At 40.0% G+C, this 26,944-nt stretch overlaps 1 protein-coding gene across 1 annotated transcript in view; it reads left to right on the plus strand.

Annotated features, from left to right (window-relative positions):
• Nucleotides 1-26,944, plus strand: part of DNAH8 (dynein axonemal heavy chain 8) — a 365,321-nt gene that overhangs the window by 175,447 nt on the left and 162,930 nt on the right. The window contains exons 46-54 of the mRNA XM_045071144.1: nucleotides 6,440-6,627; nucleotides 8,584-8,670; nucleotides 8,763-8,870; nucleotides 10,331-10,465; nucleotides 11,952-12,113; nucleotides 14,105-14,351; nucleotides 14,470-14,711; nucleotides 14,800-14,940; nucleotides 16,412-16,649. Of these exons, the coding sequence (XP_044927079.1) occupies nucleotides 6,440-6,627; nucleotides 8,584-8,670; nucleotides 8,763-8,870; nucleotides 10,331-10,465; nucleotides 11,952-12,113; nucleotides 14,105-14,351; nucleotides 14,470-14,711; nucleotides 14,800-14,940; nucleotides 16,412-16,649 (1,548 nt within the window). The remainder of the gene's footprint in view (nucleotides 1-6,439; nucleotides 6,628-8,583; nucleotides 8,671-8,762; nucleotides 8,871-10,330; nucleotides 10,466-11,951; nucleotides 12,114-14,104; nucleotides 14,352-14,469; nucleotides 14,712-14,799; nucleotides 14,941-16,411; nucleotides 16,650-26,944) is intronic.

Genomic DNA, 26,944 nt, shown 5'->3' on the forward strand with positions numbered 1-26,944 from the left:
GCCATGCCAGAAATTTGGAAAGGCATTAGCAACCTATATTACCTGCAAAGCATTAAGATCCCAAATACATGACTAATGCCCATGAATGAATGAAAGCAAACAGAGAAAAAGTCTTGAATAGACTTTTCATGAATGAAGAGAATCCATGTCACCAGCAGTGGAAGAATTATAAATCTTAAAGTGATTCCATTTTGTACACACCAGATTGCATAAATTTAAGTGTGACATTTTGACCATTGGTAAGGGATAGCATAACAGAAACAATCATCAGCTCCCAGTAGAAGTGTAAAAGTTGTTTGGGAAAAAACAGCACCATGTGTATTCTCATCTGTCCCACCTCCTGGTCTATAGTCAGATAAATGACACTCGTGCACTGAGGTCTGTGTGTAGATGTTCTCTGCAGCATTGCTTAAGACAACAAACAATGGGAAACACCTCTAGTGTCCTCTTCAATGGGGTGGATGTATACACACATCAATTGGGAGAATATAATTTATATATTGTGTATTCAGGAAGGAAAAATATAATGTATATATATGGATTTGTGTATAATGGTGTTATGGAGCAGTAAAAAGGAATAACTACAGGGCGGTGTGTTGACACAGATATAATTCAGAGTGAAGGAAGCTAGTCTCACAAAAATACATGTAGTATGATTAAATTTATTTAAAATTCAAAAATTGGGGGTGCCTGGGTGGCTCAGTGGGTTAAAACCTCTGCCTTTGGCTCAGGTCCTGATCTCAGGGTCCTGGGATCGAGCCCCAAGTTGGGCTCTCTGCTCAGCTGGGAGCCTGCTTCCCTTCCTCTCTGCCTGCCTCTCTGCCTACTTGTAACCTCTGTCTGTCAAATGAATAAACAAAATCTTTAGGCCAAACTGTGGAAAGAACCAAGATGCCCTTCAATGGACGAATGGATAAGGAAGATGGGGTCCATATACACTATGGAGTATTATGCCTCCATCAGAAAGGATGAATACCCAGCTTTTGTAGCAACATGGATGGGACTGGAAGAGAATATGCTGACTGAAATAAGCCAAGCAGAGAGAGTCAATTATCATATGGTTTCACTTATTTGTGGAGCATAACAAATAGTATGGAGGACATGGGGAGTTAGAGAGGAGAAGGGATTTGGGGTAAATTGGAAGGGGAGGTGAACCATGAGAGACTATGGACTCTGAAAAACAATCTGAGGGGTTTGAAGTAGCGGGGGGAGTGGGAGGTTGGGGTACCAAGTGGTGGGTATTATAGAGGGCACGGATTGCATGGAGCACTGGGTGTGGTAAAAAAAATAATGAATACTGTTATGCTGAAAATAAATAAAAAATAAATTAAAAAAATTTAAAAATTAAAAAATTGGATAAAGCTGAAAATACATATCATTCAGATATGTATACAGAAATAGTAAAAAGTCAAAGAAAAGCAAGAGTATGACGGTCACACAGTTCAGACTACCAGTGCCTCCCTCTGGGAGGGAAGAAAGGGGATATAGTAGGGGAGAAGTACATTGGGGCTTCCTTCCATAAAAATCATGAATCACCCATGCAGCCCTTTCTTTCTTTCTTTTAAATTAACATATAATGTATTATTTGTGTCAGGGGTACAGGTCTGTGATTTATCAATCCTACACAATACACAATGCTCACCATAGCACATACCCTCCCCAATGTCCATCACCAGCCACCCCATCTTTTCCGCCCCCCTCCTTTCCAGCAACCCTCAGTTTGTTTCCTGAGATTAAGAGTCTCTTATGGTTTGTCTCCCTCTATGGTTTCGTCTTGTTTCATTTTTTCCCTCCCTTCCCCTATGATTCTCTGTCTTGTTTCTCAAATTCCTCATATCAGTGAGATCATATGATGATTGTCTTTCTTTGATTGACTTATTTTGCTTAGCATAATACCCTCTAGTTCCATCCATGTCATTGCAAATGTCAAAATTTCAGGGTTTTTGATGGCTACATAATATTCCATTATATATATATATATATATCACATCTTTTTTATCCATTCATTTGTTGATGGACATCTAGGCTCTTTCCATAATTTGGCTATTGTAGACATTGCTGCTATAAACATTGGGGCACAGTGCCCCTTCGGATCACTACATTTTTATCTTTAGGGTAAATACCCAGTAGTACAATTGCTGGGTCATACATAGGGTAGCTCTGTTTTCAACTTTCTGAGGAACCTCCACACTGTTTTTCAGAGTGCAGCCCTTCCCTTAAATACAATTTGAGAATATTCCTGTAATAGATACTATGAGATTTCACATCCAGCTCTCACTTTAATATATGTACATAACATCTGAAATACATATATACAAATACATAGTCATACATATATATCTATATTTACATGTATGTGGTGCAAGTCTTTTTTTTTTTAAAGATTTTTATTTATTTATTTGGCAGACAGAGATCACAAGCAGGCAGAGAGGCACACAGAGAGAGAAGGAGGGGAAGCAGGCTCCCTGCTGAGCAGAGAGCCCAATGTGGGGCTCGATCCCAGGACCCTGGGATTATGACCCGAGCTGAAGGCAGAGGCTTTAACCACTGAGCCACCCCGGCACCCCTGATGCACAGTCTTTGTGTGACATTTTTCCACTTAAGAAAGAGAACAAAACACAAGCTATAGACTGGGAGAAAATATTTTAACATGTATAGCTGACAAAAAATTAATAGCCAGCATTAAAAAAGATTTTCTTCTGATAAAAAAACCAAAATAAAGCAAAAATGAGATATCAACCTCACTCCTTCCAGATTGGCAGAAATGGAAAAGTCTGGCCAAAACACTAGTGGTAAGGATATATAGAAATTACAACCATTGATACTTCTTAGCTGTGTGTAAACTTGTAGAGCTGCTTCTGAGAACAGGCTGGCAGCAGGTGGTAAATGTGAAGATGCACATACTCTCTTTGACCCAGCATTTCCATTCCTCACACATGTTGTAAGAAGACATGAGTCAGATTGATACATTGTTACAACAAATTATTAGCAGCAACCCAAATACCCATTGAAAGGAGACTGAAATTTTAAACTGGCATATTTATGCAATAGAATACTGTACGGTATAATATTTAAGATAGTGAATTATATCTATGTGTATCAGTTTAGATAAATTTCAGAAAAATAATATGGAACAAATAAATCAGATTTCAGGAGGAGATATGCAGTGTCTTATAGGTAGCCACATGTAGATAGATACACATATACAAATCTTGAATAAGCAAAATATACAGTGTCCATGAATACATGCATAAGAGCAGTCTTTTAAAGCATGAATTTGGGATCCAGCCATTGAACTGGGATACAGGTTACCTCTGGAGAAGGAGGGAGTGTGCATCCAAGAGAAACATACATGGATTTGAGCTGTAGTTCTAATATTTTATTCTTTAGAATGAAATTTGAAGCAAATTATTAAGGTTTGATAGGTAGGTGCATGGGTATTCACTAAATTATTTTTTATAATTGCCTGTTCAGCCATTTATGAACCTGAGAATCACTTCCTTAACCAGAAAGAATGGTTCTTCTGTAAATGACTCCTAGCTTAAAGGCTGGGGATGGGGGAGAGCAGCAGACTAGAGCACATGGTAAATCCCAGAGTGCCAAAATGACAACAGATGACAGAACAAAAGAAAAGGACGTGGCTATGTCCAGTAGTATTCCTCTGTATAAAAGTTGTAAGTCAGCTCTCAGAAGTGGGAATCCTGTCAAAGATAAAGACGGGGTCCATACAGATGATGGAATAGTACTCAGCCATGAGAAAAGATGAATACCCAATTTTGGCATCAACATGAATGGGACTGGAGGAGATTATGCTGAGTGAAATACATCAAGCAGAGAGAGTCAATTATCATATGATTTCACTTAGTTGTGGAACATAAGGAATAGCATGGAGGACATTAGGAGAAGGAAGGGGAAAATGAAGGGGGGGAACTGGAGGGGGAGATGAATCATGACAGACCATGGACTCTGGGAAACAAATTGAAGGTTTTAGAGGGGAGGGGGGTGGGGGGATGGGTGAGCACAGTGATGGGTATTAAGGAGGGCACGGATTGCATCCCCCCACCCCCTCCCCTCTAAAACATCATAACTAATGATGTACTGTATGGTGACCAACATAACATAAAATTTTTTTAAAAAATTTAAATCAAAAGCTTCTGCACAGCAAAGGAAACAGTCAAAAAAACAAAGAGGCAGCCCACGGAATGGGAGAAGATATTTGCAAATGACAGTACAGACAAAAGGTTGATATCCAGGATCTATAATGAACTCCTCAAACTCAACACACACAAAACAAGCAATCATATAAAAAAAATGGGCAGAAGATATAAACAGAGATTTCTCCAATGAAGACATACAAATGGCTCTCAGACACATGAGAAAATGTTCATCATCACTAGCCCTCAGGGAGATTCAAATTAAAACCACATTGAGATACCACCTTACACCAGTTAGAATGGCCCAAATTAACAAGACAGGAAACAACATGTGTTGGAGGGGATGTGGAGAAAGGGGAACCCTGTTACACTGTTGGTGGGATGCAGGTTGGTGCAGCCTCTTTGGAAAACAGTGTGGAGATTCCTCAAGAAATTAAAAATAGAACTTCCCTATGTCCCTGCCATTGCACTCCTGGGTATTTACCCCCAAAATACAGATGTAGTGAAAAGAAGGGCCATCTGTACCCCAATGTTTATAGCAGCAATGGCCACGGTCGCCAAACTGTGGAAAGAACCAAGATGCCCTTCAATGGACGAATGGATAAGGAAGATGTGGTCCATATACACTATGAAGTATTATGCCTCCATCAGAAAGGATGAATACCCAACTTTTGTAGCAACATGGATGGGACTGGAAGAGATGATGCTGAGTGAAATCAGTCAAGCAGAGAGAGTCAATTATCATATGGTTTCACTTATTTGTGGAGCATAGCAAATAGCATGGAGGACATGGGGAGTTAGAGAGGAGAAGGGAGTTGGGGTAAATTGGAAGGGGAGGTGAATCAGAGACTATGGACTCTGAAAAACAATCTGAGGGGTTTGAAGTGGCAGGTGGGTGGGAGGTTGGGGTACCAGGTGGTGGGTATCATAGAGGGCACGGATTGCATGGAGCACTGGGTGTGGTGAAAAAATAATGAATACTGTTATGCTGAAAATAAATAAATTTAATTTAAAAAAATTAAAAAAATTTTTAAAAAGAAAAAGATAAACCTTGGTTGGGGGCTTGTGTTCAAGAGGCAAGCAGAACACCAGGTCAGATTACAAAGCTTCTTTGAAGAAATTCAGGAGGCACTCCAAACAGCTAAGAGACCTACTGACAACTAAACGGATTAATAGAGGAAACAGGAGAAAACAGTAAGTAAAATCAGTAGCTTCAGGGGCGCCTGGGTGGCTCAGTGGGTTGAGCCGCTGCCTTCGGCTCAGGTCATTATCCCAGGGTCCTGGAATCGAGTTCCGCTTCGGGCTCTCTGCTGAGCGGAGAGCCTGCTTTCCTCTCTCTCTGCCTGCCTCTCTGCCTACTTGTGATCTCTCTCTGTCAAATGAATAAATAAAATTTAAAAAAAAAAATCAGTAGCTTCAGAGGGATTCAAGAATTCATAACATACAAGTGATCGAAGAAAAACAGGCTGCTAGGAAAAAAACAATTAGAATAATAAATAAATTAATGATTTAAAAACCTCTTTTGAGTTAAATGATCTAGCCAAGAGAATAAATACACTGCAGAGAGAAATGGGAAGTTTTCCAGAAAAGCCTGAGGGTCATGGAGATAAATACAAAAGTTCCAACATCCATATAATGGAAATTTCCAAAAGAAAGAAAAGAAAAACTGATTTTTGAATTCAATTCAAAAATCACTACAGGGGGGACAATCATAAAAGGAAGAAGACCATTTTATGCAGCTGAAGATAATGAGGGTTTTCATCCTTAGAGATAAGACAGGAGCAAGGTTCTTCATAATACTTCTTTTTTGTATCCAGTTTGTAAGGAATAAATATCCCTTTGACCATTTTCTGTCTCACCCAGCATCCCCATGTGTCTCTCATTGCAACAGGAAAGAGATAGAGTGGTCTGACACAGACATTTTTGTCAGTTTCATTTTGTCAGTTTCCCCAAACAGGGCTCTTTCAGCTCCCGCACTGGAAGTGGGGCTTCCAAGCTGAATCAACATTTATCATCACCCGGCATCCCTGGGCATAATGATCTGTCTATCCTTTTGATTTTGGCAGTGCACAAATTTCCTTGTTTCCAGGATGATGTACAATTACTTAAACCTCTCTATGTCGCTGGAATTAGATACGTCTTTACAAACAGCCAGACTTGACACTTTATATAAGTTGTATTTCAATCTATAGTTGTTTGAGAGCATTTTAGAGAAGTGCTTCTTCTTCTTGGTAGCAGGTATATTACAAAGTAAAACTTTTCAAATCAACTGTTTTTTCTGCCAGGTCTTGCGCAATCCGGTTCTTGGGGCTGTTTTGATGAGTTTAACAGAATTGAATTACCTGTGTTATCGGTGGCAGCCCAACAGATTTATATTGTTTTGACAGCAAGAAAAGAGAGAAAAAAACAGTTCATTTTTTCTGATGGTGATTGTGTTGATCTGAATCCAGAATTTGGAATCTTCCTAACGATGGTGAGAACATGATCTTTAAATACAATGGGATTGGTTTAATTGCTAAAGACTTAAATGAAAGAAAGCACGTATTAGTTAGTAAATGATGGACTATTTGGAGGTCATGAGTGATTCTCTCTCTTCATATGATTTTTTGAGCACTAAAAATAGCCCAGAGAGAAGATAAAATAGTAATAGGTTAATGAAAATAATAGCAATTGTTTAGTGAGTACTTGTAATGTGTAAGGTGCAGGGCTAAATGTGTTCTGTATCGTATCGAACTGGCTAGCTACAGTAACAGCCCCCAAATCTCAGCTGCTCAAAACCTCAAAGATTCATCTCTCCCTCATGTCACATGTTTTTATATGTTCTTTATATAGTTAAATCTCTACATTGTAAGATAACATGTAATCTAAATTTTAAGTGGCTCAGTGGACAAAGATAAATTATAGAAAGCAAAATCAGGAAGTTTTCTGATAAGATTTATTGTAACCAAACCTAAGCAAAACAGTTGAGAGTAAATAATGATAATCCAGAAGTGATTATTTATAACTCAGGTAATGGGATGAATGAATTTATTGTGTGATACTATGGTGTAGAATAATTTAAAAGAAGAGTAACAGTCTCCATGGATTAAGAATAATATTGGAAATATCAATTAGATATTGCATTGGGTTATAAATAACCAAAACATGAAAAATAGTGTCTTAACGCATGATGATTTATTCTCTTAAGATCCTCCCATGTTCTACACCATCATGATTTCCATCTTCAGTTTACTTTATGACCCAAGGTGCTAGAGAAGCATCTATCTTGCTGCAGCCAGTTAATTGAATCACCTCCCTTCAAACAAGCACCAAAGACACTGTGTGCCCCTTTGCATCTCATGGTGTCAAATTTTTTTTTTAAGATTTTATTTATTTATTTGTCAGAGAGAGAGGGAGAGAGAGCAAGGGAGCACAGGCAGACAGAGTGACAGCCAGAGGCAGAGGGAGAAGCAGGCTCCCTCCTGAGCAAGGAGCCTGATGTGGGACTCGAACCCAGGATGCTGGGATCATGACCTGAGCCGAAGGCAGCCGCTTAACCAACTAAGCCACCCAGGCGTTCCTCATGGTATCAGATTTAATCATACCAGCTGCAATGCAGGCTGGGAATTGTAGTTTTTATTCTGGGTGGTGATACACCAGTTTGCAGCTGGGGTCCTGTGACTGAGAAAACAGAAAAGAAAGAGCAATGGGAGGCAACCAGCCACTGCTGTATTCTCAGCACTGAGCAAGATGTCTGGACAGTGGACAGTGCCCAAGAAATGCTCAGGGACTGAAGGTTTCCAAAAATAACTGACCCCTTTTTGCCTTACTAATCTTTGAACCCCAAACCTCTCCCTTGGAGCTTTTGGATCTTGCCTATCCTCAACCTATTGATACTTGTGAGTCCTTAGCTTTCTTTCCACTTCTACTTTTGTCCTTTCTACTATTTTTCCCATCATTCCTGTCTTTATTTCCCCTCACCCCTGTGTTTTTTTTTTTTTTTAAACGGTCAGCCAGAGAAGTTTATCATTCTGACTGCAGAGAATAATGGAAGAGATAAAACAAAGAATTACCTATGTAATGATCAGTATAAAATCTTGAGTTTTCTCTCTCTTTCAATGACCTATTTTAGACCATAATGATCCTGGTATTTATGCATCTTTCTTTTCTATTTTCTTAACCAACAGATACATGGATGCTTAATTTTGCTACATAAAGTGGTGTGTGTGTGTATCACTTTGTTAGTATAATGAAAATGGAAATATGTAGCAGGGAGTGATATGACATTAAAAAATATGGATGGTTCAATACATATTTTTGAGAAAGGAGGGGTGTATTGTGAATCTAATGTTTTTCAATACAACCTTAGAATATGAACTAGGATTTTGAATGTATTTGTATTCATGAAGTGAAAATTATATCAATATTTCAAAACAATTTTAATTTTTAGAACCCTGGATATGCTGGGCGCCAGGAACTACCAGAAAACTTAAAAATTCAGTTTAGAACTGTTGCTATGATGGTTCCAGACAGACAGGTAAGCACCAGGTTTTAAAAACATAGTATAATTTATGTTCTTTACTTATTTTTCACTAATGTTGAAAAAAATCTCACAATCTTAATTTTCAGATCATTATGCGAGTTAAACTTGCAAGCTGTGGTTTTCTTGAAAATGTTATCTTGGCTCAAAAGTTTTATGTTCTTTATAAACTCTGTGAAGAGCAACTTACCAAACAGGTAACTTTGTGAATCCTTTTTTTACCCAGCTGCAGAACTTGATTTTTTTACTTTGCAATTTTATCTTGATAAATGTTAATCAGTGAGTTAAAAAAAAAACTCTTTTAAAAATATATTTATAATTAATTTATCCATGTGTGTAGTTTTCAAATCTTTTTTAGTTTGAAATTACTATGAAGTCTCAAGAAAGTTGCAAAGAAATATACAGGAGGTCCTGTATACCATGCTTCCTGCAATGTTGACTTTTAATTTAAATATTTCACTTATTTATTTGAATGAGAGAGAGAGAGAAAAAAAATTAACAGGAAGAGAAGGGCAGAGGGAAAAGCCAACTTCCCCACTGAGTGGGGAGCCCCACACGGGACTTGATCCTGGGGCCCTGGGATCTTGACCTGAGCGGAAAGCAGCCACTTAACTGATTAAGCCACCCAGGGTCCCAGTGTTAACATTTTGTAACTACAATGACAAATAACAAAATGTACAATGTACATTGTACAATATACAATAACAACAAAACCAGAGAACCCACATTAGTACAATTCACACAGTTTGTTAAGAGCTTGCCAGCTGTACATGTACTTTGTGTGTGTGTGTGTGTGTGTGTGCAGTACTGTGTAGTTATGTCACATGTGCAGATTCATGTAACCTCTACCACAATCAACATACAGGACTGTTCTGTCACTGCAAGGTTTCCTCACACTACCCCTTCATAGCTACACCTACCTTTCTTCCAGATCCCTAACCCCTGGCAACCCTGATCTTTCCTTCATGTCTATAATTTTATTATTCCAAGAATATTACAGAAATGGAATTACAGAGTGTTTAACCTGTTGGTTACTCATTTAAATCTGTTTGCTGTATGAACCATATCAGACTGTATTATTCTCAAATTATATTTAAACTGTGAACTTCCCATGGGGCACCTGGGTGGCTCCATTGTCTGTCTTCGGCTCAGGTCATGATCCCAGGGTCCTGGGATCCAGCCCCACATCAGGCTCCCTACTCAGCAGGGAGCCTACTTCTTCTCCCTCTGCCCCTTCCCCCTCCTTGCGCTTGCTCTTTCTCTCTCTCTCAAATAAATAAAATCTTAAAAAAATAATAAAGTATGAACTTCACAATGGAATGGTCATTTTGCAATCAAGAAAGGTGAGAGACTGGAGCTAATAGAACTTTGTAGCTCAGTCCCTCAGAACAGCACTGTGTACATACCAGAATATGGACTCTGGGAAATAAACTGAGGGTTTCAGAGAGGAGGGGGTTGGGGGGATGGATATTTAGGAGGGCACATATTACATGGAACATTGGGTGTTATATGCAAACAATGAATCATGGAACACTACATCAAACACTAATGATGTACTGTACGGTGACAAACATTTAAAAAAAAAAATCTACCTGTGTGTAAATGGTGTGAGTCTACATTTAGTTCAATGAAACAACCTTTTCTCCCCCCATCTTAGGTCCATTACGACTTTGGGTTGAGAAATATTCTATCTGTATTGAGGACACTTGGAGCTCAAAAAAGAGCCAGACCAGAAGACAGTGAGCTAAGCACTGTCATGAGAGGACTGAGAGACATGAACCTTTCCAAGCTGGTATTCTCCGAATTCCCTTCTCCTTCCATAGTGTCATTTGGGTTTTTCCCTCCTTAGCTCATATGTGGGGGTTGGCTTGGGTTGAGCTGCGAGCATTAATGGCTACAGGGACAATGGATAGGTGAAGCTACCTGCATGTTTCCAGAAGGCAAAAAGCCCATGACCTTGTATGCCCAACATGGGCGGAAATGCATCCTCTTACCAGCTGTGAATAATAAAATAGGCTTCATCGGTGGACTCTGGCCCTCATATTTCAATCCAGCCTTCTACCATTACATGATGTAACATGAACTCTAAACATGAAAATCCCTGTTTTTTGGGTTCACAGAGAACCACGGGAACTTTTGCTTTCTCAGAATATGTCTAAGCCTATTTTAGCTATCTATGTATCTCCCAAGACATCAAAACCATTTCTACTTTCCAAAAGCTCATTGGAAGTTCGCTATGAAGATGTCATGGTTATCTTACTGCTTTCATGCTTGTCACGATTATAGCCAGCTGCCTTGAACTAGCTGAAGGACAGATTCACGTGGTGTTTATTCAAGGGCTCATGTGGGTTACATATTGTGTCTGTGCCCTGGGAGTACGAGGTTGAGGAAGACATGATTCTCAGGAAGCTCCCGTTCTAGTTATGGAAGCTAACAGCTGACCTCCATGTAGTTCCTTAGTATTACAAAGCTTTCTCAGGGGTACTGTCTTGTTTGCACCTCCCAGCCACTCGCGGAGACACCAATGGCGAGTGTATTTATTCCCTTTTTACTTATGAGGAAACCAAGTCTGGAAGACTCACCCACTATCATGGTCCGTTGAGAAACTGGAACAAAGATCCAGGAGACTTTCTGATGCCAAGTCCCCTGCCCCTTCCAGTACACCTCACTGCACCTCCCTTGGTAATAGTATTCTTGAAACTGGTAGACAGGAATTCCAGAAGGCATCAGAGGAGTCCCAGACAATAAGGAGAAATCAAAAGGGGTCAGCAGTTGGGAATGGGGTGAGGTAGGTATTAAAGACAGAGCAAATGAGGATGAGGGTCCATTTACTCAAAACTTTGGCTTCCAAGGAAGGCCAGACACTGCTCTGATGGAGTTTTCCAGTCTGTGTTGGATGAGCCAGGCAGGTAGGGTTATAGCTGTTTTCCTAATTTCAATGAAATATTAATATTCTATTTTCGTGGGGTTGGTTTTTAAGTGAACACCTACAGCTGTTGGTGGGAAGCACAGCATTCGTAGACGGTCAAGTAATGAGATCAAACCTTGAAGCAGTAGATTGTAGAATATGTTGAATGCCGAAGGGCTCTGGCTACCATGGTCTAGGTAGTGTGGATTTGGTGGGGGTGTTTGGGAGTCGGTTCTAGAGGATGCAATTCTGGTCAGGAGAAGTAGTCCATGATTTTTTGGGCATCCAGTGATTAGTGCTATGATCTTCCCAGCTGGCCCATAATTACTTGTGGACTGAAGAAGCATGTATTCATTCTCTGCCATCTTAGGTTGACGAAGATGAACCCCTGTTCCTCAGCTTAATCAATGACCTGTTTCCAGGATTACAGCTGGACAGTAGTACCCACGTGGAGCTGCAGGCTGCTGTAGCCAACCAGGTTCAGATAGAAGGTTTGATTAACCACCCACCCTGGAATCTCAAACTTGTGCAGGTAAAGACATTTTAATCTCTTATCAGGGTAGTGATAAGCATGTGTTGTTTAAAAATGGGCCAGTTGAAGAGAAGAACTCAGGAGATTTGTCTTACCTAATGTGGATGTTGAAGGTAAATTAAAACACATCCTGGCAAGCAGAGGACGCTTGCCAGGATAGGTGGGTCCGAGAGAGAGTGGGGATTCTCCTGGCCTCCACCTTGCAATCAGCAGGCGATAATTTACTGAGGTTAGCTATGCCTGGGGAGAAGGTTAGGTGGTAACCAGAATCTCAAGGACAGTTGGGAGGGGATTGTAGGTTATAAAAAGCTGGGGAGATGGAATGACCCTGCTGGCTGCTTGTGTCCGGCTGGCAGGATCCCTGTAGCTGGGTGCCTTCATGGGCTTGGAGCCCAGGGAATCTGAGAATGATACGGTGCTTCTGGTCTGTGTGTGGGCAAGTTCACCTCCCCTAAGATTTGCATCTCTTGCCTGTGTCTCTTGGTGTCTTTTTGTCCATCACGTTTCATCCTTGTGACAACACCCTACAGTTTATCAGCAGAGTCAAGAAGGGTTGGAGGAGAGGCAGGATTAAATCTCTATGGGCCTGATGTTTCAGGGGTATTTTCCAGATTTCAAAATGAGAGAGCCGAAATTGTGGAGAGGGTTAAACACTGCTTTTTGAAAAACAACGATTCTTATTTTAACTTACTGTTCTTGCCAGATTATAAGAAGTGTAAGTCCAATTTTCACAGGGAAGGATATGAGGAACAGCTTAGACATTTTTCATCATCCATGGGTTGGAAAACCATTAAACCCTTGTTTTTAATTTCTGGGAAAGTTTTCCAAAAATTTCTATGTGATATGCATACAGTATATTGAGCACTAAAGTTGTAGTCATCCCAGTGGGTAGAGGAGCAGAATATGGTGGTGTTACTCAGTGTCAGTAGTGTTACTCTTGAATACAATGTGGTGGAATGAGTCTCTGCTGCGTTTAAACTATGGGTTACAGCAGTAATACATTTCTCTCTAAAAGATTAGGAGAGTAACTTAAATTCTGCCTCTGATCAGCTGTGAGCTTTTGCCTTCTTATTTTCATCAAGAAAACAATAGAGAGGATGTTCTAACAGATATTGTCCAGTTCTTAGCTTGTCTTCTTGAATCTCTTCTACCCTAACTATGTGCCTCTTCCCTGCTTTTAATAGCCCACATTCACTTTTCCCTTCAGGACGACTGGGGTCATTTGGTTGGCAGGCACAAACAGCAGGTGGTACCTAAAATTTATTTCCCACCCACTCCCAAACCAAACTCTCCTTAGTTAAAGACTATTGGATGATGGAGTAGGAAAGTCAACCTCCCCTTCTTCCAGGTGGAACATTCCAGAATGTCCCGCAGGATCAGTGTTAAGGTTTCCCTCTACAGGATTTTGTTCTCAATCACACCCTGCCTGACTTCTCTCTCCTGTCCTGTGTCCCCCATTCCCTTACCAGTTTCTGCCGGAGCAAATCACTTGCAGGGGAATCCTCAATCTCAAGCTGGTCTTCGTTGTGATGGTTTGTGTTGCCGCTTTCCACCACCAGGGGGCGGCGTCATCACATTGAATGCAGGGAAAGCTTGTGCCAGGAAAAAAACCTATGCACAAACCCCCAAAACCACAAAGAAGAGTAGTTTGAGAAGGAAAGAGAGAGAGAGAGAGAGAGAGAGAGAGAGATCGCTCCTGAATTAATTACTTCCAAAATGGAATTCAAGCTCCATATTATCATAATTTTATCACTTATCACTATTTTATACTGTGGCACTAATTTGCTATCCACATCTAGCAAAGCAAACTAGACACTTCTTCTTTTCCTTTTTTTCCTTTTTTTTTTTGCATTTTTTCATCTTTTAAATCGTGAACTAGTTGCTTTAATAAGAACCCATTTAAAGCTGTTTAAATTTCAGCACGCTGCTTCTGTGACTATCAGCAAGAGACTCATTAGTTACATTTTTCAATTGATTGCCTCACTGCGCAGTTGTACGAGACATCCCTGGTCCGTCATGGTTTGATGACTCTGGGGCCCAGTGGTTCTGGGAAGACAACTGTCATAACAATCCTGATGAAGGCATTAACTGAGTGTGGGAGGCCTCACAGAGAAATGAGAATGAATCCCAAAGCGATTACTGCGCCTCAGATGTTTGGCAGACTGGACACCGCTACTAATGACTGGACAGATGGGATTTTTTCTACACTGTGGAGAAAAACATTAAAAGCTAAAAAAGGTACCCATCCGCTTTCCTTTGTGAACCTCCCCCCGCAAGCCCCACCTCTTCAAAGTTAAATGGCACGTTCAATTTTTGGTACGTGAAAAATGATTTTTCGCCTTTTAATTATTCGCAGGTGAAAACATTTTCCTCATTTTAGATGGCCCCGTGGATGCCATTTGGATCGAGAACTTAAATTCTGTGCTCGATGACAATAAAACCCTCACACTAGCCAACGGAGACCGCATCCCCATGGCCCCCAATTGTAAGCTCTTGTTCGAGGTGCACAATATTGAGAACGCTTCTCCGGCCACGGTTTCCCGCATGGGCATGGTCTATATCAGCAGCTCCGCGCTCAGCTGGAAGGCCATACTGCAGGTGGGGACAGGAGGCCGGTGCGTGCGCGCTCAGCATCCTCTCGGGTGTCGCCTCCTTGGCAAACGGAGGTTCTGTTTCTTTGCCACAGGCTTGGCTGAAGAAGCGCAGTGCGCAGGAGGCGACTGTGTTCCTTGGTCTGTACAATAAAATATTCGAAGACATATATACGTATATGAAACTAAACCTCAATCCCAAAATGCAGCTCCTGGAATGCAACTATATCATGCAGGTAAGACTGTTTGTGTACATTCATTTTTTAGGTTGGAGATGTCCTTCCCCAGTACCCCCTCGCAGTTTAGAGGCATCTGAAATAGAAAATTCTTGCAATCCATAGAAATACTTCTGTGATATGGCTGTGAAGGCCCCAGCAAAGTTTGATTCCTGTGAAAGATTTTGGAAGAGTTCATTCATGATTTTACTGCCATCTGTTTTATGATTTTTCTCTCCCCAGAGTGGGTGTTGGCAGGGGAAGAGGAGTGAATGATCTCTCCCACTGGCAAGCTTAGTAACCTTCCCAGGAAGTGCACCCAATAATGACACTAGACTGAGTAAATAAAGCAGGCAGTCCTCCTGAAAAGTACAAAGGAGAGCTGAAGACCAGCAAGAAAATGTGAATGGCAATCTCAGCATTGCAAATTTAGAGTATATAAGATAGGGAAAAGCTTTAAACAATTTTCCAAGTCATTTCTAGCATTGTATGCATGTTTTCCTCTCGTACTCAGTTTGCCTTAATATTCTTTGGAAAAAATCAGAACCTAATTATAGATTATGAGGGGCTCCCCTGCTTCCAGGGTATAAATGATCTTTCATGATCCGTTCTGGTACTTTGGTTTTCTCTAAGTTAATAAAGGACGCCAGTCAGTGAGGGCGGGTAGATAAGAAGTAATACATAAGGGCCCAAATCAATGAATTATTTAGTAATGACTTTAAATGCATAATATAAATGAAAAATCTTATCTTGAATTAATTTTATTTTGCAAGACTGAGGATGTCTTACTGTAGATACATTTCTTTCTGATGCCAAATGGGAGTTGGCACACTTTTCCTTAAATGAGCGGGTAGCAAACATTTCGGCAAATGTTTGCACAACTGTCTGTCTCAGCCACTCACATCTGCTGCTCTATTGCAAAGGCAGCCAGACACAGTGCTTACACGAGTGAGTGTGACTGTGTCTCCGTGAAACTTGATTTGCAAAACAGGTGGCGGACCCCAGGGGCCACAATTTGCTGACCCCTGCCACGAGTGAAAAAGAAATGCAATCTCTGTTGTAGAAAATTTGGGGTAACTAAACTTTAGATGCAGAAACTACCTTAGAAAACATGTAATCTTAAAAAAAAAAAAAGTGAAGGAAGAAAGGAAGGAAGGAAAGAAGAAAAGAAAACATCTAGTTTAGGACATTTGTTTTTCAGATCAGGAGACCGAGGCTCAGTGAGATTGGTGGCATGTGTGGGGTAGAAACCACATCCTCAGATTCCCATTTTGGCATCTTTTCTGCTAGTCCATGCAGTCTGTTTAAATAAAGCAGAATGATCTTTCTCTAAATGCTATTCATGGTAGGACAGTGATCAAGAAATACCTGGAGAGCTATATATTTTTCTTCCCCATTTTCCTCCTTCTTTTAAATTTATTATCATTTAAATGTTTTTATTTCAGAAACTTGAGTACAAAAACTTATTTTATTGTAATTCAAATATTTGCAGTCTCTCAATCTACTGGAAGGTTTAATTCCCTCCAAAGAAGAAGGTGGCATTTCATGTGTCGAACATCTTCATAAATTATTTGTGTTTGGCCTAATGTGGAGTTTAGGAGCCCTCTTGGAACTTGAAAGCAGAGAAAAGCTTGAAGCCTTTTTACGAAATCATGAAAGCAAGTTAGATTTACCAGAAATACCCAAAGGCACTAGTCAGACCATGTATGAGTTTTATGTTACTGATTATGGTAAGTAATGTGAATTATACCTGAAATGAGATAATCTTTTTTTCAATGAGAAAAACATAAACTTCCATAGACTCTTCTATGGGGAAATATTAAGCCAGATGTAAGTAAGATGATTGCTAATACCATTTTTTTTATAAACATATATTTTTATCCCCAGGGGTACAGGTCTGTGAATCACCAGGTTTACACACTTCACAGCACTCACCAAAGCACATACCCTCCCCAATGTGCATAATCCCACCCCCTTCTCCCAAACCCCCTCCCCCCAGCAACCCTCAGTTTGTTTCGTGAGATTAAGAGTCACTTATGGTTTGTCTCCCTCCCAATCCCATCTTGTTTCATTTATTCTTCTCCTACCCACTTAAGCTCCCATGTTGCATCACCACTTCCTCATATCAGGGAGATCATATGATAGTTGTCATTCTCTGCTTGACTTATTTCGCTAAGCATGATACGCTCTAGTTCCATCCATGTTGTCGCAAATGGCAAGATTTCATTTCTTTTGATGGCTGCATAGTATTCCATTGTGTATATATACCACATCTTCTTGATCCATTCATCTGTTGATGGACATCTAGGTTCTTTCCATAGTTTGGCTATTGTGGACATTGCTGCTATAAACATTCGGGTGCACGTGCCCCTTTGGATCACTACGTTTGTATCTTTAGGGTAAATACCCAATAGTGCAATTGCTGGGTCATAGGGCAGTTCTATTTTCAACATTTTGAGGAACCTCCATGCTGTTTTCCAGAGTGGCTGCACCAGCTTACATTCCCACCAACAGTGTAGGAGGGTTCCCCTTTCTCCGCATCCTCGCCAGCATCTGTCATTTCCTGACTTGTTGATTTTAGCCATTCGGACTGGTGTGAGGTGATATCTCATTGTGGTTTTGATTTGTATTTCCCTGATGCCGAGTGATATGGAGCACTTTTTCATGTGTCTGTTGGCCATCTGGATGTCTTCTTTGCAGAAATGTCTGTTCATGTCCTCTGCCCATTTCTTGATTGGATTATTTGTTCTTTGGGTGTTGAGTTTGCTAAGTTCTTTATAGATTCTGGACACTAGTCCTTTATCTGATATGTCGTTTGCAAATATCTTCTCCCATTCTGTCAGTTGTATTTTGATTTTGTTAACTGTTTCCTTTGCTGTGCAAAAGCTTTTGATCTTGATGAAATCCCAATAGTTCATTTTTGCCCTTGCTTCCCTTGCCTTTTGCGTTGTTCCTAGGAAGATGTTCCTGCGGCAGAGGTCAAAGAGGTTGCTGCCTGTGTTCTCCTCAAGGATTTTGATGGATTCCTTTCTCACACTGAGGCCCTTCATCCATTTTGAGTCTATTTTTGTGTGTGGTGTAAGGAAATGGTCCAATTTCATTTTTCTGCATGTGGCTGTTCAATTTTCCCAGCACCATTTATTGAAGAGGCTGTCTTTTTTCCATTGGACATTCTTTCCTGCTTTGTCGAAGATTAGTTGACCATAGAGTTGAGGGTCTATTTCTGGGCTCTCTATTCTGTTCCATTGATCTATGTGTCTGTTTTTGTGCCAGTACCATGCTGTCTTGATGATGACAGCTTTGTAATAGAGCTTGAAGTCCGGAATTGTGATGCCACCAACGTTGGCTTTCTTTTTCAATATCCCTTTGGCTATTCGAGGTCTTTTCTGGTTCCATATAAATTTTAAAATTATTTGTTCCATTTCTTTGAAAAAGATGGATGGTACTTTGATAGGAATTGCATTAAATGTGTAGATTGCTTTAGGTAGCATAGACATTTTCACAATATTTATTCTTCCAATCCAGGAGCATGGAACATTTTTCCACTTCTTTGTGTCTTCCTCAATTTCTTTCATGAGTACTTTATAGTTTTCTGAGTATAGATACTGTGCCTCTTTGGTTAGGTTTATTCTTAGGTATCTTATAGTTTGGGGTGCAATTGTAAATGGGATTGACTCCTTAATTTCTCTTTCTTCTGTCTTGTTGTCGGTGTAGAGAAATGCAACTGATTTCTGTGCATTGATTTTATATCCTGACACTTTACTGAATTCCTGTATAAGTTCTAGCAGTTTTGGAGTGGAGTCTTTTGGGTTTTCCACATATAGTATCATATCATCTGCGAAGAGTGATAATGTGACTTCTTCTTTGCCGATTTGGATGCCTTTAATTTCCTTTTGTTGTCTGATTGCTGAAGCTAGGACTTCTAGTATTATGTTGAATAGCAGTGGTGATAATGGACATCCCTGCCGTGTTCCTGACCTTAGTGGAAAAGCTTTCAGTTTTTCTCCATTGAGAATATTTGTGGTGGGTTTTTCATAGATGGCTTTGATGATATTGAGGTATGTGCCCTCTATCCCTACACTTTGAAGAGTTTTGATCAGGAAGGGATGCTGTACTTTGTCAAATGCTTTTTCAGCATCTATTGAGAGTTTCATATGGTTCTTGTTCTTTCTTTTATTGATGTGTTGTATCACATTGACTGATTTGCAGATGTTGAACCAACCTTGCAGCCCTGGAATAAATCCCACTTGGTCGTGGTGAATAACCCTTTTCATGTACTGTTGAATCCTATTGGCTAGTATTTTGTTGAGTATTTTTGCATCTGTGTTCATCAAGGATATTGGTCTATAGCTCTCTTTTTTGGTGGGATCCTTGTCTGGTTTTGGGATCAAGGTGATGCTGCCCTCATAAAATGAGTTTGGAAGTTTTCCTTCCATTTCTATTTTTTGGAACAGTTTCAGGAGAATAGGAATTAGTTCTTCTTTAAATGTTTGGTAGAATTCCCCGGGGAAGCCATCTGGCCCTGGGCTTTTGTTTGTTTGGAGATTTTTAATGACTGTTTCAATCTCCTTACTGGTTATGGGTCTGTTCAGGCTTTCTATTTCTTCCTGGTTCAGTTGTGGTAGTTTATATGTTTCTAGGAATGCATCCATTTCTTCCAGATTGTCAAATTTATTGGCGTAGAGTTGCTCATAGTATGTTCTTATAATAGTTTGTATTTCTTTGGTGTTAGTTGTGATCTCTCCTCTTTCGTTCATGATTTTATTTATTTGGGTCCTTTCTCTTTTCTTTTTGATAAGTTGGGCCAGGGGTTTATCAATTTTATTAATTCTTTCAAAGAACCAGCTCCTAGTTTCGTTGATTTGTTCTATTGTTTTTTTGGTTTCTATTTCATTGATTTCTGCTCTGATCTTTATGATTTCTCTTCTCCTGCTGGGCTTAGGGTTTCTTTCTTGTTCTTTCTCCAGCTCCTTTAGGTGTAGGGTTAGGTTGTGTACCTGAGACCTTTCTTGTTTCTTGAGAAAGGCTTGTACCACTATATATTTTCCTCTCAGGACTGCCTTTGTTGTGTCCCACAGATTTTGAACCGTTGTATTTTCATTATTATTTGTCTTATGATTTTTTTCAATTATTCTTTAATTTCCCGGTTGACCCATTCATTCTTTAGAAGGATGCTGTTTAGTCTCCATGTATTTGGGTTCTTTTCAAACTTCCTTTTGTGGTTGAGTTCTAGCTTTAGAGCATTGTGGTCTGAAAATATGCAGGGAATGATCCCAATCTTTTGATACCAGTTGAGTCCTGATTTAGGACCGAGGATGTGATCTATTCTGGAGAAGGTTCCATGTGCACTAGAGAAGAATGTGTATTCTGTTGCTTTGGGATGAAATGTTCTGAATATATCTGTGATGTCCATCTGGTCCAGTGTGTCGTTTAAGGCCTTTATTTCCTTGCTGATCTTTTGCTTGGATGATCTGTCCATTTCAGTGAGGGGAGTGTTAAAGTCCCCTACTATTATTGTATTATTGTTGATGTGTTTCTTTGATTTTGTTATTAATTGGTTTATGTAGTTGGCTGCTCCCACGTTGGGGCATAGATATTTAAAATTGTTAAATCTTCTTGTTGGACAGACCCTTTGAGTATGATATAGTGTCCTTCCTCATCTCTTATTATAGTCTTTGGCTTAAAATCTAATTGATCTGATATAAGGATTGCCACTCCTGCTTTCTTCTGATGTCCATTAGCATGGTAAATTCTTTTACACACCCTCACTTTATATCTGGAGGTGTCTTCGGGCTTAAAATGAGTTTCTTGGAGGCAACATATAGATGGGTTTTGTTTTTTTATCCATTCTGATACCCTGTGTCTTTTGACAGGGGCATTTAGCCCATTATCATTCAGGGTAACTATTGAGAGATATGAATTTAGTGCCATTGTATTGCCTGTAAGGTGACTGTTACTGTATATGGTCTCTGTTCCTTTCTGATCTACCACTTGTAGGCTCTGTCTTTGCTTAAAGGACCCTTTTCAATATTTCCTTAGAGCTGGTTTGATGTTTGCAAATTCTTTCAGTGTTTGTTTGTCCTGGAAGCTTTTAATCTCTTCTTCTATTTTCAATGATAGCCTAGCTGGATATAGTATTCTTGGCTGCATGTTTTTCTCGTTTAGTGCTCTGAAAATATCATGCCAGCTCTTTCTGGCCTGCCAGGTCTCTGTGGATAAGTCAGCTGCCAATCTAATATTTTTACCATTGTATGTTACAGACTTCTTTTCCCGGGCTGCTTTCAGGATTTTCTCTTTGTCACTGAGACTTGTAAATTTTACTATTAGGTGACGGGGTGTGGGCCTATTCTTATTGATTATGAGGGGCTTTCTCTGAACCTCCTGAATTTTGATGCTCATTCCCTTTGCCAAATTGGGGAAATCCTCCCCAATAATTCTCTCCAGTATACCTTCTGCTCCCCTCTCTCTTTCTTCTTCTGTTGGAATCCCAATTATTCTAATGTTGTTTCGTCTTATGGTGTCACTTATCTCTCAAATTCTCCCCTCGTGGTCCAGTAGCTGTTTGTCCCTCTTTTGCTCAGCTTCTTTATTCTCTGTCATTTGGTCTTCTATATCACTAATTCTTTCTTCTGCCTCATTTATCCTAGCAGTGAGAGCCTCCATTTTTGATTGCACCTCATTAATAGCTTTTTTGATTTCAACTTGGTTAGATTTTAGTTCTTTTATTTCTCCAGAAAGGGCTTTTATATCTCTCGAGAGGGTTTCTCTAATATCTTCCATGCCTTTTTCGAGGCCGGCTAGAACCTTGAGAATTGTCATTCTGAACTCTAGATCTGACATATTACCAATGTCTATATTGATTAGGTCCCTAGCCTTCGGTACTGCCTCTTGTTCTTTTTTTTGTGTTGAATTTTTCCGTCTTGTCATTTTGTCCAGATAAGAGTATATGAAGGGGCAAGTAAAATATTAAAAGGGTGGCAACAACCCCAGGAAAATATGCTTTAACCAAATCAGAAGAGATCCCAAATCGTGAGGGGGGAGAAAGGGGATAAAAAGAGGTTCAAAAAGGAAGAAAGAAAAAAAAAGAAAAAAGATTAAAAAAAAGAAAAAAAGAAAAGAATTAAAAAAAGAAAACACCTAAGAAAAATATAAAAAAGAAAAAAATATATATATTAAATAAACTAGTAAAAAATCATTAAAAAAGTAAAAGGTAACAGTTAAAAATAAATTTTTACCCGAAGGCGAGAAAAAAAAACAAAAAATGAAAAAGAAAAAAATTAAATTAACTGCAAGACTAAAAAAAATCACAGGGGAAAAGCCATGAGTTCCGTGCTTGGCTTTCTCCTCATCTGGAATTCTGCTGCTCTCCTTGGTATTGAAACCGCACTCCTTGGTAGGTGAACTTGGTCTCGGCTGGATTTCTTGTTGATCTTCTGGGGGAGGGGCCTGTTGTAGTGATTCTCAAGTGCCTTTGCCCCAGTCGGAATTACACCGCCCTTACCTGGGGTCGGGGTGAGTAATCCGCTGGGTTTGTTTTCAGGAGCTTTTGTTCCCTGAGCGCTTTCCGTAGAGTTCCGGAGGACGGGAATACAAATGGCGGCCTCCAGGTCTCCGGCCGGGAGGAGCTGAGAGCCCAGGGCCACACTCCTCAGTGCGCCCTCAGAGAACAGCACCCAGTTACCTCCGTCTGCCTGACCTCCGGCCGTGCTCCGAGCTCACTGAGCTTACGACCGGTTCAAGGTCACCCCAAGCTGCGCGCTTACTGTCGGCTCTGTCTCTGTAGCCGGCTTTCCCGTTCTAATACCCACAAGCTCTGCGACACTCAGACACCCCTGATCCTTCTGTGACCCTGCGGGACCTGAGGCCACGCTGACCCCATGTGGGCTTTGCCCCGGGTAGCCTCTGGAGCGATGTCCCTCAGCGAACAGACTTTTAAAAGTCCTGATTTTGTGCGCGGTTGCTCCGCCGCTTGCCGGGAGCCGGCCCCTCCCCCCCGGGGTCTATCTTCCCGTCGCTTTGGATTCACTTCTCCGCCGGTCCTACCTTTCAGAAAGTGGTTGTTTTTCTGTTTCCAGAATTGCTGTTCTTCTTCTCTTCATCTGCCGATGGATTTTCAGGTGTTTGCAATCTTTAGATAAGCTATCTAGCTGATCTCCGGCTAGCTGAAGTAGTCTCAGCCTGCTACTTCTCCGCCATCTTGACTCCTCCCCCGCTAATACCATTTTTAAAAGGCGTATATACAAAGAATCATAGAGTTTTGCATATTGGCCATGTTGGGAACTGATAAGAGACTCTTGGCTTCTCCTGTTTTTGGAATGGCCTAAGTGAAATCTTGCATAAGTAAGTTGGCAATAGCTCTTATATCATGTGCTTTCTTTTTTTTTTTCTTAAGATTATATTTATTTATTTGGCAGAGAGGCAGGCAGAGAGAGAGGGGGAAGCAGTCCCCCTGCCAAGCAGAGAGCCCGATGTGGGGCTCGATCCCAGAATCCTGGGATCATGACCTAAGCCAAAGGCAGAGGCTCAACCCACTGAGCCACCTAGGTGCCCCTTACGTCATGTAGTTTCTGATGCTTGAAGAAGAAGAAGAAGGAAGGGCAGCAGTATAGAGAACATAAATTCTTCACGATGCGATAACAGATCAATCCTACAACTTCCCTGTTGGAAATGCCAGAATAGTTAGAGAATGAACCAAGCCAATGGCGTCCTACTTAGGATTTACATGTAGGACTTCGCAAAGCCCAGTGCTGTGACCTCAGCCCCCAACCTCCTGTGTGTGGCAGGGTCCAGCTTCCCTGTCTCTGAGAGAAATGCCCTTAAATTCAGTGCCCTGTACCCAGAGTATAGCTCTCAATTCTTCTAAGCTCCAGAGAAGATAAAACATGATTCCTAAAAACTGTATTTACCTCTAATTCTTCCCAAGACTTCCAAACAGCAAGAGCACTTGTTGTTTTTTGTTTTAATGCATAAACTCTAAAGAACAAGAGAGTAGACAGCAAAAATAGCATTTTGAAAGCAAGAAGGCAGAAAGGTAAGGGATACTTGCTTTAGCACACTGGCTAAGGTAAGTCCTAAACTGACAGTGGGAAGAGTTGAGAAGCAATGTAGTGTATGCCACAGAACCTTCAAAGGGCTTGAGAATTGGAAAGAGGTAAAAACCAGCAGGCTGCTTGTAAGTCTGTTTAAGACACAGACCTCCAGGTCCTCTTTCCAAAGTCACATGGCTAGAGACCTGCACCCACCTCACACTGGCTGAAGATGGAAGAATTAGTTTTGGGGGAGTATGAAACACAGAGTTGCCTAGATTTGGAGGACACTGGACACATGTGAGAATAGAAGAGTCATAGTGAAAATAGAGATTAAGTGAAAGTCTGTGTTTTAGAAGGTTTTTAAAAGAGACTGAGGCAAGGGACACCTGGGTGACTCAGTGGGTTAAGCCTCTGCCTTCAGCTCAGGTCATGATCTCAGGGTCCTGGGATGTAGCCCTGCATCGGGCTCTCTGCTCAGCAGGGAGCCTGCTTCCCTATCCCCCAACCCCCACCTACTTGTGATCTCTCTCTCTCTCTCTCTGTCAAATAAATAAATAAAATCTTAAAAAAAAAAAAGAGACTGAGGCAAGTGAATTATTTTTGCTGGCTATCTTTAATCAGAATGACCAGTAATTCTACCTGTGATTACATGTTATTAAAGATTTGGGATCATAAAAAGGAGCTCTAATTCAAAATGCCAATGACAATGAAATGCAACCTTGGAACTAGATATGAATTTTGTTATAATCCAAAGTCAATTAAAAAAAGGTTCTTTGAAAAGATCAATAGGATTGATAAATCTATTATCAGAGATACCAAGGTAAGTAAAAGAGAAGGCATAAATTACCACTGTCCAGAATGAAAGAGGGAACATCGCTACAGGCCGTGTGGACATTAAAAAATAAGAAGTGAATACTAGGAACAATGTTATGAAAGTACTCTTGACAATGTAGATGTAACAGGCAAATTCTTTGAAAGATACAAGCTATTAAACCTCATCAAGAAGAAATAGATATCCTACATATCCCTATATTCACTAAAAAAATTAAAAAAGTATAATTAAAAACCTTTCTACAAAGAAAACTCCAGGTCCAGATGGCTTTACTGGTGAATTTACCAAATAACTAAGTAAGAAATAATGCCAATTTTATAGAAGTGCTTCTGAAACATATATTTTTATAAGGACAGTTTTATAAGGATATTTTATAAGGACAATATTATCCTGATATCAAAACCAGAGAAATACATTTCAAGAAAAATAGAGTATAGACCATTATCTCTTTGGAGTATTGATACACATTTCTTTTTTCTTTTTTAATTTTTAAAATTTTATTTTAAGTAGGCTCCACATCCAGTGTGGGGCTTTCAGACCTGAGATCAAGAGTTGCATGTTTTACTGACTGAGCCAGCCAGATGCCTGGACACACATTTCTTAGTAAAATTTTAACAGGTTAAATCCAAGTAAGCATTTATTCTAAGAATGGAAGGTTAGGTTAACATTCAAAAAGCAATCAATATAATTCATCACATTAACAGACTAAAATCCAAACAAGCCATCAGTCCTCTAAATAGATACAGAAAAAGCAGTTGACAAAATTTAACACCCTTTTATGATGAAACTCTCGGTAAACTAGAAATAGAAACTTCGCCATTTGGAAAAAGAGCATCTACAAAAAGGCTAACATTATACTGAATGGTGGAAGACTGAATACTTCTGTCCCAAGATCAGGAACAGAACAAGGATGTTCTTTCTCACCATTGCTATTCAACGTTGTACTAGAGGTCCTAGTCAGTGCAATAAGGCAATAAATAAATAAACACAAAAACAAATACATAAAATATCTACAGATTAGAAAAGAACAAGCATATCTCTCTTTATTTGTAGACGATGTGACCATCCATATACAATCCTCAAAAAAGTTATTAGAACCAGTAAATAACTTTAGCAAGGTCATAGGATAAAAGGACAATATATAACAATAAATTGTATTTCTATATGCTTACAGTGAGCACTTAGAAATTGAAATTTTAATATACTATTTAAAATAGCATCCAAAACTTAAGCAGCTGTGAAGTTAATATTGATTGCTATATGCAGAAGATGTTATGTACAAATCTAATGGTAACCATAAATCAAAACCCAGTGATAGATGTGGAAAGAATAAAAAGAAAGAAGTCCAAATATATCATTAAAGAAAGTCAGCAAATCATGAAAAAAAAGGAAGGATCAGAGAAAAACCACAAAAACAACGACAAAACAAGTAAAAAAGGAGTAATAAATAAATACATATCTATCAGTAATAACCTTGAATGTAAACGGACTAAATGTTCCAATCAAAAGACATAGGGTAACAGAGTGGATACAAGAACTATCTATATGCTGCCCACGAGAGACTCATTTTAAACTTAAGGACACCTGCAGATTGAAGGTGAGGGGGTGGAGAACCATCATCTATCATGCTAATGAACATCAAAAGAAAGCTGGGATGGCCATACTTATATCAGACAAATTAGATTTCTTTTTTAAAGATTTTATTTATTTATTTGACAGAGAGAGATCACAAGTAGGCAGAGAGGCAGGCAGAGAGAGAGAGAGAGAGAGAAGGAAACAGGCTCCCTGCTGAGCAGAGAGCCCGATGCGGGACTCGATCCCAGGACCCTGAGATCATGACCTGAGCCGAAGGCAGCGGCTTTACCCACTGAGCCACCCAGGCGCTCCAGACAAATTAGATTTTTTAAAAAATATTTTATTTATTTATTTGTTAGGCAGAGATCACAAGTAGGCAGAGAGGCAGGCAGAGAGAGAGGAGGAAGCAGGCTCCCTGCTGAGCAGAGAGCCCGATGTGGGGCTCGATCCCAGGACCCTGGGATCATGACCTGAGCCAAAGGCAGCGGCTTTAACCCACAGAGCCACCCAGGCGCCCCCAGACAAATTAGATTTTAAACCAAAAACTGTAACAAGAGATGCAGAAGAGCACTATATCATAATTAAGGGG

Source organism: Mustela putorius, unplaced genomic scaffold, assembly GCF_011764305.1.
Source record: "Mustela putorius furo isolate JIRA1106 unplaced genomic scaffold, ASM1176430v1.1 tig00003983_pilon_pilon_pilon, whole genome shotgun sequence".
Classification (NCBI taxonomy): domain Eukaryota; kingdom Metazoa; phylum Chordata; class Mammalia; order Carnivora; family Mustelidae; genus Mustela; species Mustela putorius.